The 27635-nt window shown below is 32.4% G+C and overlaps 1 protein-coding gene across 1 annotated transcript; it reads left to right on the top strand.

The window, feature by feature from the left end:
- The first annotated feature begins 13 nt into the window (after positions 1–13).
- LOC109608957 (serine/threonine-protein kinase minibrain) lies at positions 14–26647 on the top strand. The gene is made up of 8 exons (XM_020025521.2): positions 14–922; positions 17008–17273; positions 18189–18315; positions 18374–18583; positions 18971–19257; positions 19317–19573; positions 20356–20693; positions 22179–26647. Exons 1-8 carry the CDS (start codon positions 868–870, stop codon positions 22472–22474), a joined length of 1836 nt encoding a protein of 611 aa, XP_019881080.1. The 5' UTR covers positions 14–867; the 3' UTR covers positions 22475–26647.
- The last annotated feature ends 988 nt before the right edge of the window (positions 26648–27635 follow it).

The following is a 27635-nucleotide window of genomic DNA, read 5'->3' as shown; positions in this document are numbered from 1 at the left end:
GAGGAGTGTCTGCAGTTCACGGAGTGGCGCTTAATAGCCCGTCATGGTTTTATTTACGTGGGGCGCATAATCAGTGTGGAAAAGTGATACAAATCGCGCAATCGGACAGTGCAATAAACGGCGACCAATAAATTGTAGGTGGTGCGTGCCGCAACAACACGTGGATAGTCCGGTTAAGGCGGCGGTGAGAAGATCGAATCGAATCGAATCGAATCGAATCGAATCGAGGCGAGAGTTGGTTGCGTTGTTGTGCGGTGGTTAGGCGGTATCGGTGGACAACGTGCGTTTCATGCACTATTGTTGTTATTTTGATGGTCGCAGCAGCCAGTGGCACCAGTGGCACCAGTGACACCAGTGGCAGGCAGTGCATTCGTGTTTTCGTGTTGAGGCGCACGGTGGCCTAGTCTATTGTGCTGTGTAGGGGAGGCCGCCATCCCGGATTCCCGAATCGCACCGTCGTCGTTCCTCTTTGATTCCTGGCCGTGTGCGGCTGGAGGCGTCCGTGGTTGCGGCGGATGCAATGTCCGCGGACGGCGAGCGGGGAATCGATGGCGCGGCCCCAGGAGCTCTGCGTCGCCTCTGATGTGTTTTGAAGCGGCCGGCCATTTGTTATCGTTCTGTCCTTGTCTGGCCCGGGGCGGAAGTGTCTGCATCGGTTGGCCTTGGTAACGCGAGGTTAGTGGCCTTAACCACGCGGGATTGTTTACCCAGTGACAGCATGCTCGGGACGGGTACGGGTCCATCCGCCGCCTCCTGCCGTCCTCGCTGCTGCCGCTCTTGAATCGCTGACGAAGAGTCGCCCGGTTCACGTTCCAGGACCATCCCACCTGGACGCAACCCCCGATACCGTTTATTCAGCATCGACACATGGCGTGGCACAAACACGACCATCAAATGCTCATGGACAAAGCTAAACAGAAAAGTAAGTCATACTCAACATTTACGGTTGTTGTTGTTGTTGTTGTTGTGAAAAATAAACTTTAGATAATATATACTTTGTATGTTAATATTTTTATAGCAACATGAGTTGAAAACAAATATGTTTTCAAATAACATTATTAATATATATTAAAAAATATATATAAAACTGTACATGTCATAACTATTTTTATCCTTACAGTACAGCAGAGATTTGCTATAACATTTTTATGGTAAAAAATGGGAAAAATTAACCAAAGATTTAATTTTTTTTATAAAAAAGCTCTGAAATCAATTTTTCTCATTTGTTTGTTAATTAAAAAAAAATGATATATGCATAAAGTTCTTTATTAAAAGCAAGTTATGTATAAAGAATTTACAAGACTGTATATCCTATATTGTCTATTCAATTTTAAAAAATATACAACAATTTATTTTGTTATTTTATATGAAATTATATGTATGACTGTATTAAAATATATTAAAAAATTAAAGCATTTTAATTTTTAAAAGCTATAAGCTTTTAAATAAAAAATATTGTGTACTTGTTTTGTTTATCTTTTAATACTGATTGGCAACTAATCGACGTTAAGCCACCGAGAATACTTCGTTAAACAAGTAATTATATCTTTGTATTTAGCTTTTATTAAAAAAATATTAATAAAGACTGATATGATCATATTTATATTATATTATTGTATAAACATGATATTGAGAGAATTTTTTAAATGAAAATTTTATAAAATATTAATTAATAATTTTACAAATTTAAAATTTTGTAAATGCATAATTTAATTGAAGTAAGCATTTGAATTTTTAAAAATATGACTGTCATTGATGCATTCCTAAAATACGTACAAAATTAATTACTGATCATTCCTATTTCGTTCATCATATTCGTTTTATATAATCGTAACATTAATTATTGAATCACATAAATTAAGTATGTAATTGGAAAAGCTTATCTGATTATAAAATATATCAATTAATACTTATAACGGAAATTTATCTAAAAATGCCACTGGTTCTCAACCCAAGTCTGGCGAAGTCGAGTTGTAATAAATAATTCAAAATTCGAGGGTAAATCGCAGCATTTAAAATTAAAATTGTTAGACAGATTCGAGATGAAAGTACCTCACGAATTGAGATCGCCTTTGATGTTCCCAAAGTGGTCTTATCATTCTTATTTACACGATTATCTGTGTTTTGATTTGGGCTAAGGATGTACTATATACGTGACGCCAGTTATCGAGATAACCATATAATAAGATATTTTTTTTGTAACTATGGTAACTGCAATTTGGTTCGCGAAAACAAATTACGACGTAAACCGATTCTGTTTGTGAAATCGCGATTTGGGTTTGGTGTCTCCATGACCCGTTTGTTTTTCGAGTGGTTAACTGATAATTGGAGAACAATCTAAAGTGCATAATTCTGTAATTGGTGGTGAAGCAAAAGGAGTTTAAAAAAGTCGTGAATTGTTTCCTCAGGGCCATAACATCTGGCCTTTAATCCTCTGACGCAGTTATGACCGAGTGCGATAATCTGCTTTTCGAATTGGGGTTTTTTCCGGATCACGACAATTAGACGTTTGTACCCTCGGATGATGGAATGTTTTACGGATTCTTGCGGAGTCGTTCCAATTTTCTTATCGGCCTAAATCGCATACAAACAAGAGGATGCGTTTCGCCGATAAAACTGTAAGTCATCGCGGCGATGAAATAAATCGGCGAGCGGCGTCTACACCTCTATTCCTCTATTCACGTGGGAGTCGCGCGTCCGTCCGTTTTGGATACCTACATTACTTTCTATTATTAGTGGTCGTCTAAAAATAAGAGGCCAGTTTTAAATTCGTAATTTTATACAGGCGGCCTCCCTGCACTACCGTATGTCGGCTGTTGCATCATTTTCCAACCGGCTCAAATCTCTTTTTTATTCTATCTCTTCTATTTGAAAATTAACAATTGTTATAAAATTACATCGACAAAGTCCTGTAATCCTCACAAGGTAACCAAATTTTTCATTTTTAATTCATGCGTTGTAACATATAAATGAAATTTGTTTTAATCTGTTACTTTCAATTGGGAACTAAATTGAAAAAAATGAATTTCAATTTAGTTCCAAAAAATCTAAAAAATTTACTATATTTATTTTCTAGAAAAGTTCATCGTTATACAAAATTAATAGGTACATTTGATTGACAATTTTACAAAAGTACGTTTCTTGAAAACTAGAACTTGTTAATAATTTTAAAACATTAAAAGACGGTTCAGTTTTTATAAATTATTAAATGTTTATTTATAATTTACATTGAAAATTGTATTATTTGGTAACAACTGTAAAACGAAGATAAACGTAAATAAATATTAATTACTCATAAAGTAAATATATAAACACGTTATAATATAAAAAATATAAATTAACAAATAAAATGTTCCGTATTATTTATATGGTAAAGGGAAACACCAAATCGATTTTTAAAAAGTTGAATAACTACTATAATAGTTAATAATAATAATATAAAAATTACATACAGTGTAACCCATTTGAAAACACAAAATCAAAACCTCGTGGATAATTCTTTAAAAATGAAAAAAAACATTAAATTTTTTAATACACATGTGACTACATTACATGATTAAACAACCATGAAATGAATGAAATGGGTATACAGTACGAAAAGAGTTTATCCGATCTAAATCCTGAAAGAGACAGTAAGTCTCCCACCATGGAGCAGACTTCTATTGTCTCTGTCACGCATGTCTCTCTCTAAATTCAGACGGGTCAAACGCTTTTCTTACTGTATATCAAATTTCATAAGAAAATTATGCATATTCATAATTTTGTAGAAAAATTAAAAATTATATTTTTCTTATGAATTCATGGAAACTGGAATATTTTACTAATAATACTATTCAAATTTTATTTACTTCCACCAGTCCACTGTTTAATTCAACGCATTTATCCTTTCCTTTTTCAAATAAGTCACACCGTATATATGTATTTATTTTATATGTAGAAAAAAACAGTTTATTGTGTTACCACTTATCAAAAATGGATTAAGGTCTATGTAGATTTTTGTTAAACTTCCATAATTCCATGATTTGCAAGAAAAAAATAGTTAAATTAAAGTTATCAAGACTGAGTCATCAAATAGTATCAAAATAATTTTTCACCCTGAACTGAACCAATTTGTTTCGAATTATCTAAATTCGTCTAGATATTATGTATAATTGAATTATTTGTTCAATTAGGCGATTATATAAAGACTTACACTAAATCTGACCAATTTAAAAGCAGTAAAACTTTTATAAATGTAATAAAAAAATCTTGCTAATATTAATAAAAATTGGACAATAAAGTACAGTATAAATTCAGACGGGTCAAACACTTTTTTTATTGTATGTCAAATTTCATAAAAAAATTATGCATATTCATAATTTTGTAGAAAAATTAAAAATCATATTTTTTTATGAATTCATGGAATTCATGGAAATTGGTATATTTTACTAATAATACTCTTCAAATTTTATTTGCTTCCACCAATTCACTGTTCAATTCAACGCATTTATCTTTCCCTTTTTCAAATAAGTCACACTGTATGTACGTATTTATTTTATTGGTAGAAGAAAACAGATTTTTATGTTACCACTAATGAAAAATAGATTAAGGTCTATCTATGTAGATTTTTGTTAAATTTTGAGAACTCCATGATTTGTCAGAAAAAAATTAATTACATTAAAATTATCAAAACTTTGAACCAATTTGCTTCAAATTATTGAAATTCGACTACATATTATGTATAATTGAATTACTTGTTCAATTAGGCGATTAAATTTATAATAATAGTTTTTCTCGAAAAATTTTAGTTTATTGATATCAAAGAAGAGCACTTTAATTGTGATTTGAAAAGGAATAACTGCAATTCAGATTTTAATATCATGTGATAATTAAAAATTTCATTAAAATGTTTATAATGGAAATAGAAAATCTCCATATATTTTAAAGCAAGCTTTGATAAAGATTTGCTCTAAATCTGCACAATTTAAAAGCATTACAACTATTACAAATGTAATGAAAAAATCTTGCTAATATTAATAAAAATTGGACATCTTTAATATTTTAATATAGTGTAAAGAGTATAATTTAATTAAATTGTCATCAATTCTCATTTCAAATTATTAAATTTGATTTTAAAATTTAAATTAATTTGATTGTTTCATGACTCACTCACATTATACTTTTATGAATTCGACAGAAAATTTGTAAAGGACTGAAGTACACAATAATGGTCCTCTTGTTTAATGTCCATAAAATACAAACTCCATTGTCAAATGTATGAAATACTAATAAAATAAAAATTACACCATTAGTACAAATAATAAATTAAAAAATAATTAGCCCTGTTAGGAATAACATAAAATAAATTGTTATTAGTTGTACTCTATAATATTCCATAATAGCTCATCAATATTAAAGAGAATTGAGATTCAGTAAAGAATGAATAAAAATCAAAAGGTATTTGTACAACGAATTCTCTGTGTATTTTTACAATTTTTTTAATTTAAAAAGTAAAATTAATGGTAAAATAAATAATCAGTAAAAAATATTCAATTTCTGATTTTTAAATTTCAATTTTACAAGAAAAAACATGTTGTTTTCTTAATAATAAGCCAGACTAGGAAGAAGCACTCAAATATATTAAATGAACGCGTGCTCAAAATGTCTGAAGTAAAATGGCAAAGTAATTTGTTTATAATTAGCCATTTCCTGTTTAATATTAGTATCAGTTCTTAACTATATATCTATGCAAAGCCAAAACATACGATACCGTGATATAATCGTGCGATCAAATTGTTTTGGTCGCCTTGGTTACAATTTGCTCATTCATTGTTTAACCACATGGAATTATTTTGATAAGAGATTAAGCACACTTAAATTTCCAATTAATGGTTCGCAACGAAACGCAAATATTATTCGAACGTTCAAAGGAGAGACTCGTTTTTGAGCTGGATGTTGTACTAGGTTCATTCTCAATTAATTTGTTCCCATATAATGCTAACTCTGTTTGTTTACAAACTGGCTACTACGAAAACGCTCGGAAGTTTACACGTTTTCCAAACCAGGAAAGATACAACTAGTCTGTTTTAAGTTTTATATTTTTTACGAGAATTCAGTAGGAATTGAAGTTTTACATAAAAAATATTTTTATGTTATATTTGGAATAACTATTATTAGACAATTATCTACATATTTATATCATTTATCAAGTGATAATCAACAATTCACTACATCAAATTTGACCGAGATTTTTATATTCTCTAAAAATATGTAATTGTATTAATATGTGATAAATAAATTTTAAGAATTACTTTGTTTCTTAAATCAGATTTAGTAATTATCTATAGTGATGTTTATTGTAAAATGGGAATTTATATATAAATATTCTAATTGTAAATTTTGTATCTAGTACAAAGTTGTTTATTCAGAAATTATTAACGAAAAAGGACATGTCGAAAATGGTTAGAAGCGAAGGGTTCTGTGGGTGGGCGAAACGGGCTGCGGCCCTTGTGTCTGACGGAGGTCGGACAGAGCGATACGAAGAGAGTGAATTATTGAAGGTGGTGTGTGAAATGCGCGATCCGGCCGGCCGAGGTGGTCGCCACCCCCACTTTTACGTCCCCTTCTCCCCCGGTTACGACGTCGGGGACGGCAGCCGGTCAGGACATTCCATCGCGATACCGTCGCCCGTTGCCCGTCTCCCGTCGCCAAGATTTCGGACTTGACCTGTCCCAGAGCGCTCCTTAGAGACGGTTATCTCGAGAGAGACGGACTAAATGGATTTGAATTCTAACAAAATACAATATTGTCGTTACTCATGTTTAAAATATAAGCTTATAAGTTGTTGGTTTATTTACTAATGATATTTCTGACGTACTAATTAAAATATGCATCGAATGCTTTGACTTATCTGTATTAATTACGGTAATGTTTATTCAAACAAATAAGTAAACAGGGAATATAAATCAAACTAAAGCTTACCATTGTAAATTTCATAATTCTAATTAATTTACTCTGTTCGTCCAACCTGAAATTTATGCCTCAGTTGTTCAGATTTTGTATATTTTAAATATGCTGTGAGCAAACATTTAGTTTAATGGATCTTTTAATCTTTAACGAAACCTTTAATAGTGACCTAGGTCAAAACGTCGTCTCGTATATTATAAATTGTTGATATCATAGCTAACATATAATAATAATAAATAAAAATTTAAGTTCTCCATTAGTAAAATAACTAAAGTAATTAAAACAAAAGAGTTAGAATGACTTTTTTTACAATAATAATAATTTATTAAAGTATTCAACTGAAGAATTAAGAATGTATAAAGAGATTTGCAGACTGTGGTTGTTTTTATGGCGTAGGACGGTGGGAATGGCCCCCGTTGGTGTTTTATCCGCGCTACTTAGACGATGGAAGAGTTGAACCGGCGGCGGTGGCGGCGGCGGCAACTTTTGCCCGTTCGGATCGGGCGTGCGCGACCGCGGATCAATATTAGACGGCCGCCACGGCGTTGCCTTGCCGCCGTCGACGTTCTCGGTGCTGGTGCCACCCCTACAGAACCACGTGACAAAATTATAATTATTGTTTATTTTTCAAATATTACCTACCATTGTTTAAAAAAATATCGAGTAAAAACTATTCATTTAATTTTTAATACAGTTCAGAATAAAAGTTATTGTTGGTTTTATTTATTATTATATGTAATTTATCTCAATAAAAATTAATTTATTAGCCGGGTCATAAATATGTACCCACTAAAGTTCAAAGAGGTAAATGAACTCATTTATTGGAATATGTTATTTTTAATAATATTTATAAATTCATTCACCAATTTACAACGTTAATAAATTAAATGTTTTTCCATATTCCATTCATAAAAATATACGAATGTGAATAAAACAAAACAAACAATTTTATATTTTTCAGCCCATTGTTCAAATAATTGTGGTGTTTTACAGGGGAATTTTTGAAACTGGGTCATTGTCATTTAAAGAGCGAATATTAACGACCGACTAAATCATTATAATCTATAAATAGTTGAATAATCTATCCAATTGTAGACAGAAAATATGATAAAATGTTCCTAATAAACGGTCAAAATAATTTTCATGTATTTTTTCCACGTTTTCTTTGTGGAATCTTAAAATCAGATGTGTGAAAAAATAATTGTGGAGTACACAATAAATATATAATAATAATAATCGGAATTGTGATAGATAGTAAAACATTTCGTAGCAAATGAGCCGAAAAGGATTAATAATGAAGGAGGCTTTCGGCGCCAATTTAAAAAGCTTTTAATCCCCGCCCCTGAAAACAATTTTAACGATTTAATTCGACATAAAACCGGCTTCACATCCGTGCCCAAAGACAAACGACAATTAGTCCCGACCATCTTCAGCCCGATATTAAATAAAAGTCGACGGCCGAATGCGAACCGAATGAAAAAATGAAGTAAGATCGTCGACGGTGCAACGCGGGACGAGGGGCGGCAATAGAGGGTGGAATCCCCGTCAGGAGCAGTTGAGAGAGACGAGCGGCCAAAGAGCGAAAAATGACAGAACACAGCTTCTGATCCGGCGACGGTCCACGGTTCGACGGTGCGGTGGTGGTTAGGCGACGGCGACGGCGACGGGAGGGCAAAGGGTTGGGCGGGTGCGAGCGAGACGGCGTTCCAAGTAGGGGGTGGCGTGGGGGCGCGGCGGGCGCTAAGTGCGGAGGCAACGGCTGAAGTAGGGCCCGGTTGCCAGATGCCGGACGGCGGCGGCGGTTTGAGGTAGGTTGCAAACCGAATGGGGATCGGAACGTTCACTTGGGTTCACCTTTTGATAAATTTCTAATTTATACAGGTCTTAATTAACGAATTTAAGAAAAATAATTAATTTTCAGTTCAACGCACTTATAATTAGCTCCAGAATATTTAATATAGTTTAAATTAAAAGTTAATTGCATTAACGAAGTTTGGCATTTCAATTATCTTACGCTTTTATCAATGGTGATGTTTTGTTTTAAAATATTCGCCCATGTTTAGTCTGAGCAGATTATTGTTTAATCTTCATCAATAAATATTTGTAACTTGACACCTCGTACACTTAAATTCTATTATACAAACATGTTAATATTTTATTATAAAAAGTAAATAAATTTGCATAGGAAGTTGTCACGTGCTTTCACCACATAATTGTCCAAATATCTAAGATAACGTTACACGTGGATGGTGCTACACTGTATCATTAAACAAGAACAATTTCATGGTGGCATTAAAACAAATTTGAATATGTCAAAAAGCATAAACAAACCGTGAAAGTTTCCCTTCAGAGAGCACAAGTTGAAAAGGCGGAATTTACGAGTTATCGATTTCGTTTCCATGTCGAACTACGCAGTAAAATTTCACACGAGTTACCTGTTTTGTTCTGTTTGCTTTTCGATTTTTGTACGTAACGAAACTGAAATTAAAAACCGTTTACGCTCGAAAATCAAGAGCAAAACTGATAACCGTGATTTCATCATTATTTGATTAGTTATGTGGGTTAAATAAATTTGCGTTTGAACCTCTTAAAATCATCCCGATCGAAACAACTGGGTCACCGATAACCTTTGGCGGTTCACGAGTCTAATCGCAATCGCGAAATCATTTTAGTCGCACTTCAAATTGTTTTCGCCACGGAGAATGTTTGTCCGGTGTAAACAGTTACAGATAGTAACAGAAACAAAAACATTTGGGTCTTGACTTGTTTTTTCCCCACAGAGTTTTATAATTAGGCAAACAAACATATTTGAAAACAGTGCAACTGCATTAATACATAATTAGCTGGTTTAACGAGGGCTGTTTATATTTTACCGAATGTAAATAAAAATAGTGTTTATTAGGCTCCCTTTAATTAACGATGGAACTAATTAACGTGACAACTCGATGTATTTTTGCGTTGTTCCTGAATGAAACAGGGCCTATTGAAAAAGCAAAGACCAAAGTGAACGATAACGGGCAGAATTCGAGTGCGACCAAAGTACGGCACCCATTGATGGCACCACGAACCGGTGTGTTTGCATTCCTCTTGCGCCCGGGTCCCCGATAATGGGAAAAATGTGTAGTTTCCCTCTGTGGATGGAAGCGAGCCGCGTCGCAGCGATCGCGCTTAGCAACAAGTTAAAGAGGGAGAAGGATCGGCGGAGACACAGGAAGAGGGAACCGTTCGGATTGATGGGGCGAAGCGAAAGCGAAGCAGAACGGCGGAGTCGGTGGGAGCGAGAGAAGAAGGGGCCCCCAGCCGGTGCGTCTGGGACGGGACGGACGAGGTGAAGGAACTGAACGGCATGTCGGGCACGCCGTCCTCTTCGAGAGCACCGCGTTGCGACCGGGGCCGCCGGCCAACTGGACTCCTCCGCTGCTCTTGCGGCTCTTTGACACCCATGCCGAAATATCGCACTTCCTATTTCAGTCAGTTGGGGATAGCAATCTGCATAAGTCGAAATTCAATCAAAAGTCAATTTGACAAAATTAAATCTTTTATTAAATACACAAAATTAAACCCAAGTAATCAGTAACCTTGTATAAAATTTGGGAACAGTAGTAATGTAGTAAAAATGATCTTTCCAGCATCTGTCTGTCAAAATTAAAAAAAATAGTAACTCAAAAGCTTTAATTTAGATATATAGATATGACATAGTCATATTATACAATTACATGTAGAATTTAAACTATAGAAAAATGTACAGAATGTTGTCAGTTCCAGCGGAATCCTAAATGAAATTTTGTTCCAGATAAATTAAAAAACTAGTTGTACTTGAGAAATTCAAAGAATATGTGTTTTATTTAAGCAGTTATTCGATTTTATTCTAAAGTTTTTATTTTTTTAAATACATAAATAATAAGTAATTAAGTATTAAATTTCAGTTGTAACCCAAAAAAAAACGAAAAACAGTATAATTAACTATTTTCTAAACATGTCTACAATCTGAAAATGTTCTTAAAATAGCCATCTTATATGCTGTCCATTTTTTAAATATGTAATTACAGCTCTTATTGATCTATTGATTATTCATAAACAAAAATATACAGAAGATTCAATTTTGGACATGTGAAAAAGGATTTTCTTTGTCAGAAATTCGACATTTCGTCATAATTTTTTAAATATTTAAACAATAAACAATAAGTAATGTCTTCATTTTTTACTGAAGTTCTTTACAGAATTTCGACATTTCTTCATGACTTGTTAAGAATGAGCTAAATAAGCTTATGAGCTCAAGTAAACCTAAGAAATTTCCATTTTGTGTTTAATTGTCTCGATAACGATAAATAACTACTCTTTTATATTTTTCGGTTATTTGTTTATGTCCCAAGAAACAATTTTAGAAACGATTACTGATTTGATTCATTCATTAAAGGGTCCTTGTGGTGTTGGCACTTCCTGAGTTTATGGCAGACAAGTCGTCAGCTTGGAAATTAAACCACAACTATAATCTTTTGATATGTTGAGATCTTCATGTTTGACAATAAAAACTATTTCATACTTCTTGTTCAACTACATAACATATTATTATTATTAACGTTACTGGTACTAAAACTTCAAACTTCAAAATTTTTATTCGTATAATATAAAAATAAGAAAATATCCAAATATCCGATTCAATACAATAATTGATACTTATTACTTAGTTTTAAAATGTTTAAAATAAATTTTTCATCTATTCAGTTCATACCCAATTCTTCTGCTACAGTTTTAGTGGAATATTCTTCCTTCTTTTTATTTTATTACATCTCTGATGTCTTTAATATACTTTTATTCTTCAGAATTTCTACTTTTAAGAATAAAATATAGCAAATTCACATCAAAAATACAGTTTTTACATATCAAGGTTCTCCTTCACAGTTATTTTTATTTATATAAATATTATTTTGGTGGAACACACAGCCCTCTCATATTAAAGTTAGCTGTACTAGTAGTTTTTTTGAAGAAATTTAGTATGTTGTAAGAACATTTTATAAAATCAGTAAAGTATTCGATTACACTGGAAACGATTATTTGCTTTTAGCCTATTAAATTATAATTTTAAGTAATAAACAAAAAAAAATGTCAAGAAATTCCTAATATTGTTTTTAAACAGAAAATGAATGAAAATTAAATTAAAAATTACCATTACCTTATGTCTCAACTAATGTTTGACAATCATCCGAATAAAATAAATTCACAAACTTCATATTTTGAATAGTTGAGCCAACTTCACTGACACAGGGCACGTAGATTTTTCTAGATTTTTGACAAACGTAGGAGGCGGGAAGATGGAATATAATTTGATCCCTTCATTGAATAGTCAATTTGGTTAAAAAAAAAAACTTTGGATGAACTTGGATGAAAAAAAATTCCAGTACTCGTTAATAAAAAATAAGTTAAATATTTAATTCCGATGTTGAGAACCTCAAAATGCCGGACCAAAACACGTTCTCAATCAATAAAATGTGAACTTTTTCTTTTGTAATGATTCAACATTGTGTCCAAGTTGAATCACTTGCTGGAGACGCATGAAAATAGACCGATAATGTCTGGAATTAGTAGACGTCTGGCAGACAGACAAAACGTTTCCTGACAATTCTGGGTATTTGCGAATTGCAAGCTAGGGTTTAAAAATACTTTTATTACTCTTGCAACTACCCTAAGAGAAAGACAAACAAAATACACTTCTCAACGTCATATTTATTTGAAGAAATTAATTGGTTTGGTATAAAATTATAAAACGTAAATACATAAAATTGGCTGGAATAAATCATATCAAAGTTTAATTATTCTATGACGCCCGTTTTCGTCACTGGTGACGGCCAGTGCTAATCTAACAGGATTTATTTTCGCAGCCTTCCGATGTTTTGTATAGTCTGGCGATTATATAAAAATGGCATGATTCCATTCCGTGCCAGCCAAAGAATGTCAGAAAGTGTCAAATTGGAAGTTTCGTCAGACTATGTTAATGACTTGATGACATATTATCTCGACGATTTAACAATTTTGCACGAATCGTTACAATTTAACAATCGATTAATGCAAACATTTATAACTGGGTAATAAACCAACTCCGAAGTTACACTTTGTCTTTTGTAACTTCATGACTGTACACACATTTTAACGCCCCGAAGCAATGATAAATATTTGCGATCGGTGTCGATGCACTCGCAAGCAATTTCGGTCACCGCCAAAGCCTCTAACTGCTCCTGGATCCACCGATTTATGTTCCCGACGCTTCCGGCATCAATAAACAAACTTCCATTCATTTGAATTAGCTGAGGCACACTTACTTACCATCAAGTCGAAGTAAATTCGAAATTCATTCATGCCCAAGAAAAAAAAATGCATATTAATCAAGTAAATGAACGTGTCTATAAATAGCGCGGCGCTTTGCTATGTTTACATGAAATTATCACTTGTTTTCAGAACAAGGCCGCCGATTTTAAAATAGAACAGAAGTGAACTCTGAATTCCGATTGTTCTGGACCGTCTTGTGACCGTCACGTGTTTATGTGTTTTAAGGTTTCGTACCTTTCATACGGTTTCTTTTTGTATGGGTGTTGGTGTTGGTGTTCATTCATAACGAAATGCAGATTGTTATGAGGGACGTGTTGAACATTCTTATTAATAGTTGCACAACGAACGTTGCACGCCTCTTGAATGCATCATACAAGGATGTGTGTGGATGGCACCTTATTTGTGGTTGAGGTTTCCCGCCCAAACATTGCGTGTTCGTGTGCTGGGCTAGAACACACCATGACGCTAATTGCGGCTGACACTTTTTCAATAATCATTCTAATCTACATCCGAATGATCACTGGTCGTTGTTCGTTCACTGGTATTTTCTGGTTCTTAACTAATCACTGTTTGATGATGAAACCTTGAAGAAATTAAAGTTGGTTGTGTAGAGCAGAGAGTGCGTCATTTCCAGCAAAAACACATCTGACAAGCATTGAGTAAGAAATTCCACACCATTTTCCGGGTGATCACGGTTCATTATAAGAGCGAGCCGACAAACTGCGAACTTACTAAGCCAGATCTTTGTCCTGTTACGGTATAAGCCAGTCGAGGACGTTGGCCATGGTGTTAAAATGTTAGCGGCTTTATATAGCACAACAAAGGTTTAATGCACTTTGACGAAACGATATTTACGGACGGCCTCGTGGCCGTGCTCGATTATTTCGACGAATATGATCGAGCGGCGATTTGATTTAAACAAACAACAAATAAACAATAATCGCCGCGACCGGCACATAGCAACAACCTTCATTCATGCTGCATGCACCTGCTGAAAAAAATAACTTGACTACGGGCAAGTACGATTATTTCCAGGTTCGCCAACTTATCGGATTTCGGTGCACCGAAATAAATCGCGACGATGGGCGCCAAAATATTCATCTCGACGGTTTCAGTACCGCGAAACTCATGCACCGATTTGTTTGTTAATCTGGTGATGATTTATCTGTGTGACAAGATCAAAGTGTTTCCAAATTTAATTATAATAAACTAATAAGTAAGCTTGTAATTTTAAGGCAGTGATAACTGTAAAAATTTAACTGTCTAGACTCTTTATATAAATAAGTCTAACATACAACAGTTATGAACCATTCACGAGTTCGAAGACAATAAAGACAGACTGGATTTTCAAAATTACATTCTTGTACGAAATGAAGACATTCCTGTGATACTGGATTTTGGACAACACGTGATCAATGTTTTTGTATACATTTTGGTGGAATAATATTAGAACAGGTGGCACCATAATATATATTGGAGAGTTTAGCAACCCTCCATCTATTGATCCACACAGGGGAGATTTTATAAGGCATCTGGCTAAACTATCGTAAATGGTTTATTTGTGGAAACTTTTTTGCAGACATTATTTTTTGAGTCAAAAATTGTTGGACTTTCATTTCTGTATTATGAAAATATTGGATTCGATAATTACAGTCCCTGAATGTCAGTAAGAAGTCTAAGTCTTCAGGAAGATGTTTAATTTTGGGTCACAATTGCCCCAAAATTCCCATATAGAATATTGATTTGACCTAGTGAGTAGTGTAGCTTTATTCATCTTTAACCAATACATTGTGATAATGTTTTTATTATATCAAAATCAGTGATGAGTAAAAATCATCAAATCAATTGAAATTTAAATAATTAACATAATTAAAGTATCTAACAGTTTGCTCTACTCTAAATAAATTATAGAGTAGGCCTTTTAAAAAATAAAAAGTAATTAAATAAATCGATATATAGACAATAAAATAATGAATAAATGACAAAGGATACATTTTTATTTTAAAAAAGTAACAATACTCTGACATTTTATGATGATATATAACATATAATATATGATATATGATATTTGACATATAATATATAATATATAATATATAATATATAATATATAATATATAATATATAATATATAATATATAATATATAATATATAATATATAATATATAATATATAATATATAATATATAATATATAATATATAATATATAATATATAATATATAATATATAATATATAATATATAATACATTATATATTATATATATAAATATTAGATATTATTATAACATTTTATAATACATCATTTAATAAAACTAAATATGTCACTCTAAATATTTGATATCTAAATGAATTAATGATAACTAAATTTCGAAGCAAAGAAAGAATCATTCAGATTCAGAATCAGGTTCATTTATTAATGTTAATGATTCCGAATCTGAATTTCAATTGGTGTCGACGAAATTAAATCAGTTAGAAGTTTCATGGAAACTTTAGATTATTCAACACCGTCTTCTCCACCAGAAAATTTGAGATTTATAATGGTTTTCATCCAATAGGAGGTTTTAAGTTTTTGTGTTTTAAGCGATGCTTTGCTATCTTAATCACTCAATTTTTCAAAAAATCCACTTCCATATCCGCATATTTATCCCACATATCTCAGTATCTAGGCACACATCCTCCAGCTTGTTAGAAAATTCATTCAAATTTTATTTTAGTGCTCTTTATGTAAAGTATATAGTAAAATTATACTTTTCTATTTTCTATGTGGTGCATAATTTACTGAAAAAATACAGTAAAATAGACAGCAAGGTTTTATGTTTCATATGAAATGTTAAATTATTAACACAAATTTCGCTTGCCCCAAACTTATATTATTTCATAAAAACACGTTTTTCTATTTATCATAACTGTTAAATTAACTTTTATGAAATTCCAACATCTGCGCTGAACATTCTGTTTCGTCCCCGAAAATATATTCATGCAGAACATTTAGGGACGCCGTCAAAAAGTAAAAATCGCACACAATAGGCTGCGGCAAGTGAAAGAATGGCCGCTCGGAGGCAGACAATTGGCGAAGGCTTTAGCAAAGCGACAGGAGAGAATGACGGTGTTTGTTTGTTTGTTTGTTTGTCGTGCAAGACGACGTGCGTGGGCGACCGGGCAGATATTTCGGAATTGAAAGCACATCGATAGTTCCGCGTATAATTAGTAGTGGGTGTACACCCCCCGTGCGGCCTGTATGCACCGTATGCCGACGCCGACGCCGACGCCGACGCTTCTCTTTATTGCAACGTGGGGGTGGATGTTTTCTGGTTCCCTTCCAAGAACTCACTTCAAAACTTATTCCTTTGTTCAAATAACAAGACTCATATTTATAACTTTATAATCTGCCTTTCTTTCAATTATTACTCGATGGAAATTTTTTATTCAGTTACAAGCAAAAATATTCTATAGTTATTTGAATAATTAATTAATTAATCTCATATGCAAATCAGTAGTCTGTTAACTTTACATTAAAATAAAAGGATTTAATGTTTAAAATTGTGTTTTAAAAAATAAAAATTATAACTCATCAGAGATAAACTAGAGTTACCCAACAATACAAATAGGTTCAAGGTGTGAACGCAGAACTTGTCGCCAGTAACAGAGTTAATAATAGAATTTAATACGTTTCCAAGAACATTAAAGTATGTGAAAAAATTGTTTTCCTTTAAAAAATCTGTTTTGTTTTCCAGTGCCAGTACCAGTGGCGGTGAGCGGCGTGACGATGGGCGGGAGCGCCGGAGGCGACGGCACGGGCGGCGGTGGACGCCGTCATGTGCCCCTGTACGGACGCCTGGTGGCGGACGAAGCACTAGGTGTCGGCACGATGTCCGCGCCCGGCGGCACCGACATCCAGGCCATGCAGGCTCGGATACCCACCACGTTCCGCGACCCGGCCTCCGCCCCTATTCGCAAACTCTCCGTCGACCTCATCAAAACATACAAGCACATAAACGAGGTATGTTCTATTTTTTATTCCCTCAATATTTCAATTATAATTTTATATTTTACAATAAAAATGAATCGTTTAAATTTGAGCTTTAAGAACACATTAAGTAAAGTTAGTATTTCATTTAATAATCTGCTTAATGAAGTCGATGGATATTTTTTAAAAAAGTAATTAATTTCAATTTATGGATTTTCTATTAAGGTTAATTACATAATAGCATTTAATCGTAAACGATGGTATATAATGCTCTTTTCTGAATTTTATGCATTATTTAACAATATGTAATGTTTAAAGTTAATCAGATTATGTTACATTGAAATTCCATTTTATCTACTTATAAAATTATCAATCGAATTCAATTTCATCATCGCTGTCATTTTACATTACTCCCAATTAATAATTTTGAACTTCATTTTTTGTATACGTTATTTCTAATTACTGCCAACAATTGCATGTCAAAAGAGATTTTAAATCAAAAAATATCATTGATACTTAAATTACGCACTTTAACGCTTTTATGAGTATAAATTGATCTTTCCAACAGGTTGCTCACCCAGTTAAGAGCAAATATCAGAACGAAAATAAATGAGATGAAAGTGATACGATGGTTCTGTGAATATTTATAATGCAGACAACAGTATAATTAATATATTCAATATTTATTAACTCATTAAAGAGCTGATTTAAAGGTAAATAGTGGTTAGGAACCGATACATTAATATTGTCTTTTATACTTGTCAACTTATTTTGACATTTTATGATTACATAAGATTTTTGTAATTCTTCTTCAATTTGTTTTTCAATGAGTATAACTGAAAATTTTTATTCGTGCATATCAATAGAAATAAACGACGTGGTAAAATTTTAATTTTACTGACAATTTTAAATTCAGTGGGCACCAGTTAACACTTTCCTGAATTATAGGTCTACTACGCTAAAAAGAAACGACGAGCAGCCCAGTCACAAAGTGAAGACAGCACGACGAAAAAGGAGAGAAAAATCTACAATGACGGTTTCGACGACGATAACCACGACTACATTATTAAGAACGGTACGCAAAACGATAATTAACCATCAAAATTGTTGTAATTTAATACATATCATTTTAGGTGAAAAGTTCCTGGATCGGTACGAGATCGACAGCCTTATAGGAAAAGGTTCGTTCGGACAGGTGGTCAAGGCTTACGATCACGTGGAACAGTGCCACGTGGCGATCAAGATCATCAAGAACAAAAAACCCTTCCTCAACCAGGCGCAAATTGAGGTCAAGCTGCTTGAGATGATGAATCGAGCGGACACTGAAAATAAGTATTATATAGGTGAGAGTCAAAAATTAATAATATTATTATATGTATATAAATAACAAATAAATCACTTCACTGGTAATTTATTTTGGAGCAACACAAGATAAGCATAATTAATATAATTAATTTCTAACTCGGTGACTAATTATTTTTCATTTTAAAATATGCAGTCATTATCATAACATAAATAAATAATAAATAATTAGTGGAACTCACTTGAACCAGCATTAAATAACAGTTTATTGTATTGGCAGTAATTCAATAAGTAATATTATGTAAATTATATAACTTTAATCTTTGCCAAAAAATGTCTATTGTACCTTGAACTTGAACATATTTAATCTCTTAAATCTTATTTAAAATATACGATTAAATAACCGTTTCATTTGTCTTTCCGCTCAGTGAAATTAAAAAGACACTTCATGTGGCGAAACCATCTGTGCCTGGTGTTCGAACTGTTGTCCTACAATCTGTACGACTTGCTGCGCAACACCAACTTCCGCGGCGTGTCGCTCAACTTGACGCGGAAGTTTGCGCAGCAATTGTGCACCGCATTGTTGTTCCTTTCGACGCCCGAGCTGAACATCATCCACTGCGACCTCAAACCGGAGAACATCCTTCTCTGCAACCCCAAACGGTCAGCCATCAAGATCGTCGACTTTGGCAGCTCTTGTCAGCTCGGTCAAAGGGTAAAGTATTAATTGAACATTATAATGATTATATTATAATACGTTTTTAACATTTTTAGATATACCAATACATTCAGTCGAGGTTTTATCGTTCCCCGGAGGTTTTGCTGGGTATCCCTTACGATCTGGCAATCGATATGTGGTCGCTCGGGTGTATATTGGTGGAGATGCATACCGGGGAGCCACTATTCAGCGGTGCCAACGAAGTCGACCAGATGAACAAAATCGTCGAGGTGTTAGGCATGCCGCCCAAACACCTACTCGACACTGCCAATAAAACGAGAAAGTTCTTTGAGAAGTTACCGGGCGACAGAAGGTATATTGTCGTAGACAACTTCATAACATTTTTATTTTAATTATTTGTTTCTAAAGAAGTATTATTAAAAGTTGTAAAAAATTTTATTAAACTTAGACATTTATCAGTTGTAGCTTGCTGATAATATTTTAATCCGCCTAGTAATTAATTTCTTATATGATATACAAAAAATTAATTCAATTATAAAGAAGTTTGAAACTTACTATTATTATTTATATAATTAACAATTAACATAATCAATTTATCTTATTGTTACATACCCTTCCAGATATCACTAACGATTAGAGAAAAAAAATTAAATATATAAAATACAGGGAGTTGCATTAAGCATGTATATAGACTGTTTTAAAAGTTAAGTAAATTATGGTATTTTATGATAAAAATTATGTTATTTTATGAAAAAAAAAAATGTTTTTATATCTGTGACATTATTTTAGATATTTCAATGAAATTTGGTATATATTTGATTATAATTGTCTAAAACAGTAATACTTTAGAATCTAAGATTTAATTTAAAGGATATAGAGATCCAAAAGCTCTTAATAGTTTCATGCAAAGCATTAGATAAAGCTTTTGGTATTGTTACAATTTAACCATCTTTATAATTTACTTCATCTAATTGGTGATTGTTGTTCATTCTGGACTTTAATAATTATTATTATCCAGGAGGCTAGATTTCCATGTTGAATGAATACAAATAACTTAATCTAAGGGAACATTTTAATATTTTCAAATTGAAACGTGTAACTCAGTGAAATTTAAATAAACAATATTTCCGGCAGGTATACGCTGAAAAAGACAAAGGACGGCAAGAGATACAAGATCCCGGGCTCGCGGCGTCTCCACGACATACTGGGCGTCGAGACTGGCGGCCCTGGCGGTCGGAGGGCGGGCGAGGCCGGTCACTCTATGTCCGAATACCTCAAATTCAAGGACCTTATCCTGCGAATGCTCGACTACGATCCGAAGACGCGAATCACGCCGTACTACGCGCTCCAGCACACGTTCTTCAAGCGGACGACGGACGAGAGCACGAACACGAATGCGAACAGCAACAGCAGCAGTCCGGCCGTTGCTCCTGTCGACGTTGCCCTGACCAACCACAACAATAGTCAACACGGTGAGTTCTGATCGACGCCCCGACAAACCATTGAAGCGGAGGCGACCACAATTGACTAATTTTTGTTTTATTTATTGTTCATGTAATCATTGTTTGTTTATGTTTCAAATACATAATTTTTAGTTCTGAACTCGAGCTTTTTGTAGTTTTTGCTTACATAAACGAATTACTGACTGTAATAATTATTTGACAACCAATTTTTCTATTTAAATTAATATTTTTAATCTTGTTACATTATATTCATATTTCATATTCATCCCCCCCACACTGTATCTGTATCCTTGATTAACGAATGCAGTTTTGTGTTTTGTTTTCTCACCCACCGTTTTTTAAAAGTACCCAACTAAAAGTTGATTTTTTTATTTAAACTTGTGTGCAGACCTATCAGGGATACAACGATGACTAACATAGTGCCACGGTTTTGTACCGTAACTACTTTGTAATACAGGTACTGATTAAATAACATATTATTAAACGAGAATGCTACAGATCTGTGACCGATGTTGTTTTTTAACTGGAGAATATTTGCATGAATATTGACCATAGTTTCGTGTTACAGACAACGAATTTGAGAAAGATCCTTGTAGAGTACCTTTGCATGGAAAACAAACGGAACGTGATATTTGTACTCGTTAGTTTTAAACACAGACAACAAGAAATGTATTAAATATCCGGCGATAAATATATGTTTTTAAGATTGTAATGTACCAAATAATAAAGCAATATATGCTTTCTTATTAGATAAGTATGTTTACACGTAAATTGGTTTTTGGAAGAAAAATATAAAAAATAATCAGGACAAAATCTTATAAATCTCTAAAACAAACATTGTCTACCTGTATCTCTTATTTATTTTTAAAATAGTTTTATTAAGAAATACAGATATATTTTGTTGCTTTATACATCTTAAAATAATGAAAATACTAATTTTATATTTAATTCAATTCTTTAACAGAATATGTATTTTATTATTTTAATCCTTTTTTATCAAGCAAGAATAAAAATCATAAAAATATATGTTGTTAAAAATTTGATTGACTCTTATAACATTACCTAATTATTCACTAGATTAAAAACAATTTTGATTCTTGATTTATGAACTTGTAACTATTGAATAAGAAATATTTTTTATTAAAAATAGTTCATATATAATATGAAATAATAATTCTTCCTCTTTCTAACCACGAGCGTGGACATACTTTATATATGTTTTTTAGTCAACCTTTAAGATAACGTATCAGTTTTTCAACAGCAAGTAATTGTTAAAATATTATTCTATATTTCATCATTATTTAATACATTTCTTAAAATAATAGCTAAATGAAGTGGAATCGTGTGGAAATAGTATGTACTAGTTTTTCCTTGGCACCGACCGAACCAACCAACAAAACCCCATTTCGTATTAATACATCGTACCAACGAAGTTGCATGAACCAATATAAAGAACCAATGAAACGATTAATGACCGACGACCGTTGTTCGCAGGGTTAAACTTGATCGGACGGCCGAGCAGGGAGAACAACGTGTACCAGGCGTCGGGCTTCGGGGGCGGGCCGATGGAGTGCGACCCGTCGCCCTCCCGTCACCCGCACACCAGACGCTACCATCAGATGAACTCGCACGGGCCGTCGTCGCTGCCGTATGCCCCGTACGGCTCCGTGATAGAGCAGAAGCACGCGGCGCAGAACGGACCACAGAAGAGTACGTCGGGGGAGTCGCGCGACGACAGCAGCCCCATGGTGGGCGTGTGCGTCCAGCAAAGTCCCGTGGTTATACACTGAAGGCGTCCCGCCGCCGCCCGACTTGTGCGTGTACAGGAGTCCGTTGAGGTCGGTTCGTTGAGTCGAGAGTGCGACCAAAACAAATTCAATGTGGAAACGAGTCGATTGTACCGGATTCGAGGACAATGTTCCGGTGTTCTGGTGTTCCGGTCTGTTCGGTGCGGTAACTCACTTGAATCGAACGGGCGAACGGGGGCGTGGTCCGCGGATTTCGGACCGGACGGTCGTGATTGTTCGTAACGTATTTGTTATCTCGATTATGTTTAACATTTGTCGATTTTTAGATATTACCATGTATGTGTAATATTCCTTTACTGGTTAACTTAAGCAAAATAATCGTACCATTACTTAATTATAATGGCAGGAGTCATTTTATTAGATTCCATCTTCACAATATATATTTAATAAAATGTATTCAATTTTTGTCTTGGATTTTATATTCCTAAACACTAATTGCTTTATTATTTTTTGTTTGATTACATGCGTGAGATATTTTATATAAATTTAATTATAACCATCATCATTTTGATGGTCACAAGGTGTTCAAATGTTTACCTCAATAATTTTGTAAACATTTCATTATATGAATATTTTATTTATTAATTACGAAAGTTTTTAAGTAATTATTTCCCTTGTTATTACAAAATTTGCGTCAAATGTGTACTTATACTATAATCAAGTGTTTGACCATGTTTCTTTTTTATTATTTTTATTTTTTTGATAAAACTGAATAAACTATGAGATATTTATACATTATTTTATCACATTTTTGCTGTTAAATTATAAGAAATTAAAAAGCACATATTAAATAAAAACTATTGATATTTTATACTATTAACTCATACCATAAGTTATTTGACATAAAAACGTTTAATTTATCATCAAAATATGTTATAAATCTCAAACTAATACTGATACATATCAATATTCATCAATATATATTTTTTTCTAGTAAGGAATATTACAGTATATGTTTTTTTTTAAGTTTTACATTTAATATTTATATTATTATTTAAATAATATCGTTATATTGTTTTATCCATTTGAGTTACCGATAATCGAAACACCGAACAACACCATCTCTTTGCCTAAGTATTTGTTTTCACTAGAACATTATACCAATTCTTTATTCGATGAAAATATCATCTGGATAAATTATTATGACTTGAAATGTAGGTACATTATGTAACAAAAACTAAAATCATTAAAAATAAATTATCAGGCACAAAAAGTTTGTTTGCTTTCTGTGATATAATATTAATGTGATAAATTTTAAAGTGTTTTATTGTTATTTTATTTTAAAATGATCACATGTTATTATTATAAAGTAGATTGGTAACAAAATGGTAAGTGCAATTCACTAAATCAAACGATGGCAAATTTGGAAGTGACGAGTAAGACCACGTACTTAAAAAATGCATGTTACTCTTTCCTGAGTAGAAAGTGCCACTCTTTCCATCATTGAATTTGTTTAAATACGACAAGAAGGTCTCACACAATAACCCGGACGACCTGTACGCAAATACAATGCCGTTGGATATTTTTAAATTTCACCCAGACAATTGTGAACTCGTTGCTCATTTATACAAAGATGAAAAAGTGATACGAAGTGGAAATATTGTGATTCTCCTGAAGTCATCATGTACATAAATAGTTTAAAAATAAAAGAAATAAAGGCATAAACACGAACAACCACCCGTAGGCGAAAAACATGAACGATTTAAGTGTTAAGAATAAAAATTGATGTTACGCGCAGTGATGAATTTAAAGTATTGTCCATTCCGACAAGAGACTCTAGCTTGATTTGCTCTATTGCAACCATAAATTCGATTATTTCGTGCGGTAACGTCGTCGATAGAGCGTCAATTGGTCCGAGAATGTCGAGTTTTTACTCAAAAAGACTGAATTTATTTCCTACTGAATCTTGACATTGTTCAATCGATTATTTATTTGTTTCTACTACAGCGTTTTATTTTTACGTGTTATTATTTATTAGTTATTTGATTTTTTTACATACAACTATTTATTTATCATATAAACTAGTTCCTATGTAACGTTGTCAGTTCCCCACCAATTAAACGCTCTATCAACTAAAGTACGCACGTATTTATTGGTAGTTGAACAAGAACGATGTTTTCTACGAGTTAAAAAAATAAACGACAACCCCCTCCACCCAATTTTTGCGACTGTATTTATATAACATGTAATTGGCTCTGGTGATGTGTTCTCTAATATGGAATTATCAGTGTCCGCTAAAATCAAGTTGTAATTTATCTCAAGCAAAACCGTTTACAAAATACATGTAAAATACACATCAACACAATATTTATGACAATCGATTATTTAAATATGTTCGTTGATTCGACGACAACTTGTTGATTGATTTGAATATGTTAAACCATGACGTTTCAATATAATAAATGGAAATACGATATTTTTTGTTCAGATACTTTTAATTTTTAGTAAATGTTAATAATAAATAATTAACTAAAGAATTGTAATGTTTGTATTTTCCTTTTTATCCCACTTAAATAGTTTTTGATCAATTTCAATATCAAAAGAATTAGAAAAGTTAAAATAAATATGAATAAAACTGTTTAAACGTCATGTTAACATTTCATATGCAAATTTGTTTTCAAACACACAATTAACAATACTTAGAATAAGAGTTGTTTATTTGAAATAGTAAAGGTCAATTACTCTATACAATAAGTTGTTGTTAAAGTAAGTGTAGCATTGGCACTGTAATAACACATAAGATTATTATGTATAATATATTTTTTTTTACAAATGATAAATATAAAGTAGTGTCATGATGATAAAGATTAGAATTACTAGAAAGTATTTTGTAAATTAATGTGATATACCCGAATGTGATATTTCATGATTTGATTTTAGCAAAAAACTAAAATAATGCTTGAATAATTGTACATTTTAGTGATGCCTTGCGTTAAGAAATATTTGGAGAAATTCATTTTTCTTGGTATGTTTCTTAATGTATGTGAGAGTGTCAAAAACGGGACTATTTTGTCAACTAAAGAAATTGTATAAATTGTACATTTGTATAATAATCCATAAATTAAGTACTGTATAAATCAAGCAACTTTTCAAATCTTCATTCTTAAAATGTACAAACAATTCGATGTTCATATTTAATCGATTCTGTAACCACGTATAAGTGTTATTATTCTATATTCATAGTCTACCAGGGCCAATAGATTATACGGGAGTGATGAGTGTTTGTTAAAGAACAGGTCGTTAATTTAAATGAAAATCACAATAAACTTATCATAATTCGCTCCGTATACAGAACATATGCATTCAAAATACGTCTTATTAGTTTAATGCCAGTGCCAAATATCAAAATTTTAGATTCGAAATGATCCGAGTTTACCTTTCAAATATTTCGATTTAGACAATTTTTAAATTTTCCAAACAATAAATCTATTAAAGAAGTATTTTGAATGTCGAATGCATTTTTAATTTTTTAATTTGAGTTTGTCGGAAATATTTGATTCCAATGCGTTCTATATCAAAAATGTGATATGTCAAGGAATTACATCAGCAACATTCATATCTAATGTGTTCTAGAGATAAATAATACGCTTCCCGGCAAAAATAACCATTTTTGGATTTCAATTCTCCACTAAAGTGAAATAATTATAAATAACTCCAATATGATACAGGCGTATTTTTGTCGGAATGTGTATCGACACAGGCCTACATATATCTACCTAATTACAATATTATCTGATGTAAGTATATTTGGCATGTCAGAATTAATCTATTAATTGTCATAACACAGTTTCTAAAATTTCATTCCATTAACTTGCACACAAGTTAATTTGTGATCACTAAAGAAATTGTGTAAAGTACTGATGTATTGTTAATTCTTATTAATTTGTATCACAAGTATAGTTTATTTATGAGTTTAAGGGGAAAACTGACGCTTCTTGTGTCGGTTTATACCTATCGTTTTGGTTACTTACAATTAGTGATGTAATTCACATAGAAGTGTATTTGTTAAATCGGAAACTTTTGTGTACAGTGCCCTTCTTATTACGTTTAGTTCGTGGAAAAAGAACCGCTATAGTTCAGTTGATAGTGTACATTTTACATATGCCATCATCTATAACTTCCTATTGCTCTTAAATAAATTTACAATTGAAAATATACTGTTTTATTTTGTTTGATCCCGTCTTCAATAAGGTTTTTGTTAAGGTAAATTTGGAAGATACAACGCAACATGCATTAAATTGAACACTTTTATTCCTTTACCGTTCTGCCATTCTTGTTTTGTTTATCAAAAAAAACTCATAGTTCCTCATTGGGAAAACAAATTAAAGTAAAATTATAAAATTCAATAACAACAAATTTCTGAAATAACTGGTCCATCCACCAAATACCTGGAAATACCAATTAAAGATTTATTAAATAGATTTTATTTAAAAGAAATATTTGTTAATTATTCATTATATACAGTAAAAGATTATAAAGTGCCAGATAATATATTATACAAGTACAATAATACCCTCTTATTTATTTTTGCCATCAGATGATTCATAAAAAGTATTTACTGAATGCATAGTTCCTAAGAAGAATAAAATTCTTTATGAACGTGGATTCGCAAATTAATGGTTTCGGATATTATTTTGGTCGTAGAAAAACTTAGTATAGCACATACATTTTCTAGACAAAGTCAGTCAATATACAAAATAATTTTGCATTGCATTTCTTCTTAAAAAATATCATTAATTTATCTATTGTGCAAAAAATGTATCTATTTAATATAGAACTTGAAATATGTTATTTTTAACATGTCTACACCAGATACATAAATATGTCAATTTAGAATCTAGAACACGAATATGTACATATACAAAAACAAATTTTGAAAATATCTTTGAAAAATTCATGAATATTGATTAGATGCCCTTACAATTAGTATAAATAGTTTCGCAGACCTTGGTAAATTCCTCAATGCAGCACATTTAAAATGTCCAAGCTTAATGTAAGTAAAATGTATTGAAACTTTTATTGTCTAATTAAATTTTAATTTCCTAGGTTTCGGCGATATTTTTTTTCTTTACCATCATTTTTGTTGTGAATAATGTTGTTTCTGGCTCGGTGGTAAAAACAGAAGCTTGTGATCAACTAAATT

The sequence above is a fragment of the Aethina tumida genome, chromosome 7, assembly GCF_024364675.1.
Source record: "Aethina tumida isolate Nest 87 chromosome 7, icAetTumi1.1, whole genome shotgun sequence".
Taxonomy (NCBI): Eukaryota; Metazoa; Arthropoda; class Insecta; order Coleoptera; family Nitidulidae; genus Aethina; species Aethina tumida.
This window is presented reverse-complemented; position numbering and strand designations above follow the sequence as displayed.

Bases quoted from the DNA above. Each gene is read 5' to 3' on its own strand.
- LOC109608957 (XM_020025521.2), top strand. From the start codon at position 868: ATGGCGTGGCACAAACACGACCATCAAATGCTCATGGACAAAGCTAAA. The intron at 17,274-18,188 runs GTATGTTCTATT...CCTGAATTATAG, and splicing joins CATACAAGCACATAAACGAG to GTCTACTACGCTAAAAAGAA. The intron at 18,584-18,970 runs GTGAGAGTCAAA...CTTTCCGCTCAG, and splicing joins TGAAAATAAGTATTATATAG to TGAAATTAAAAAGACACTTC.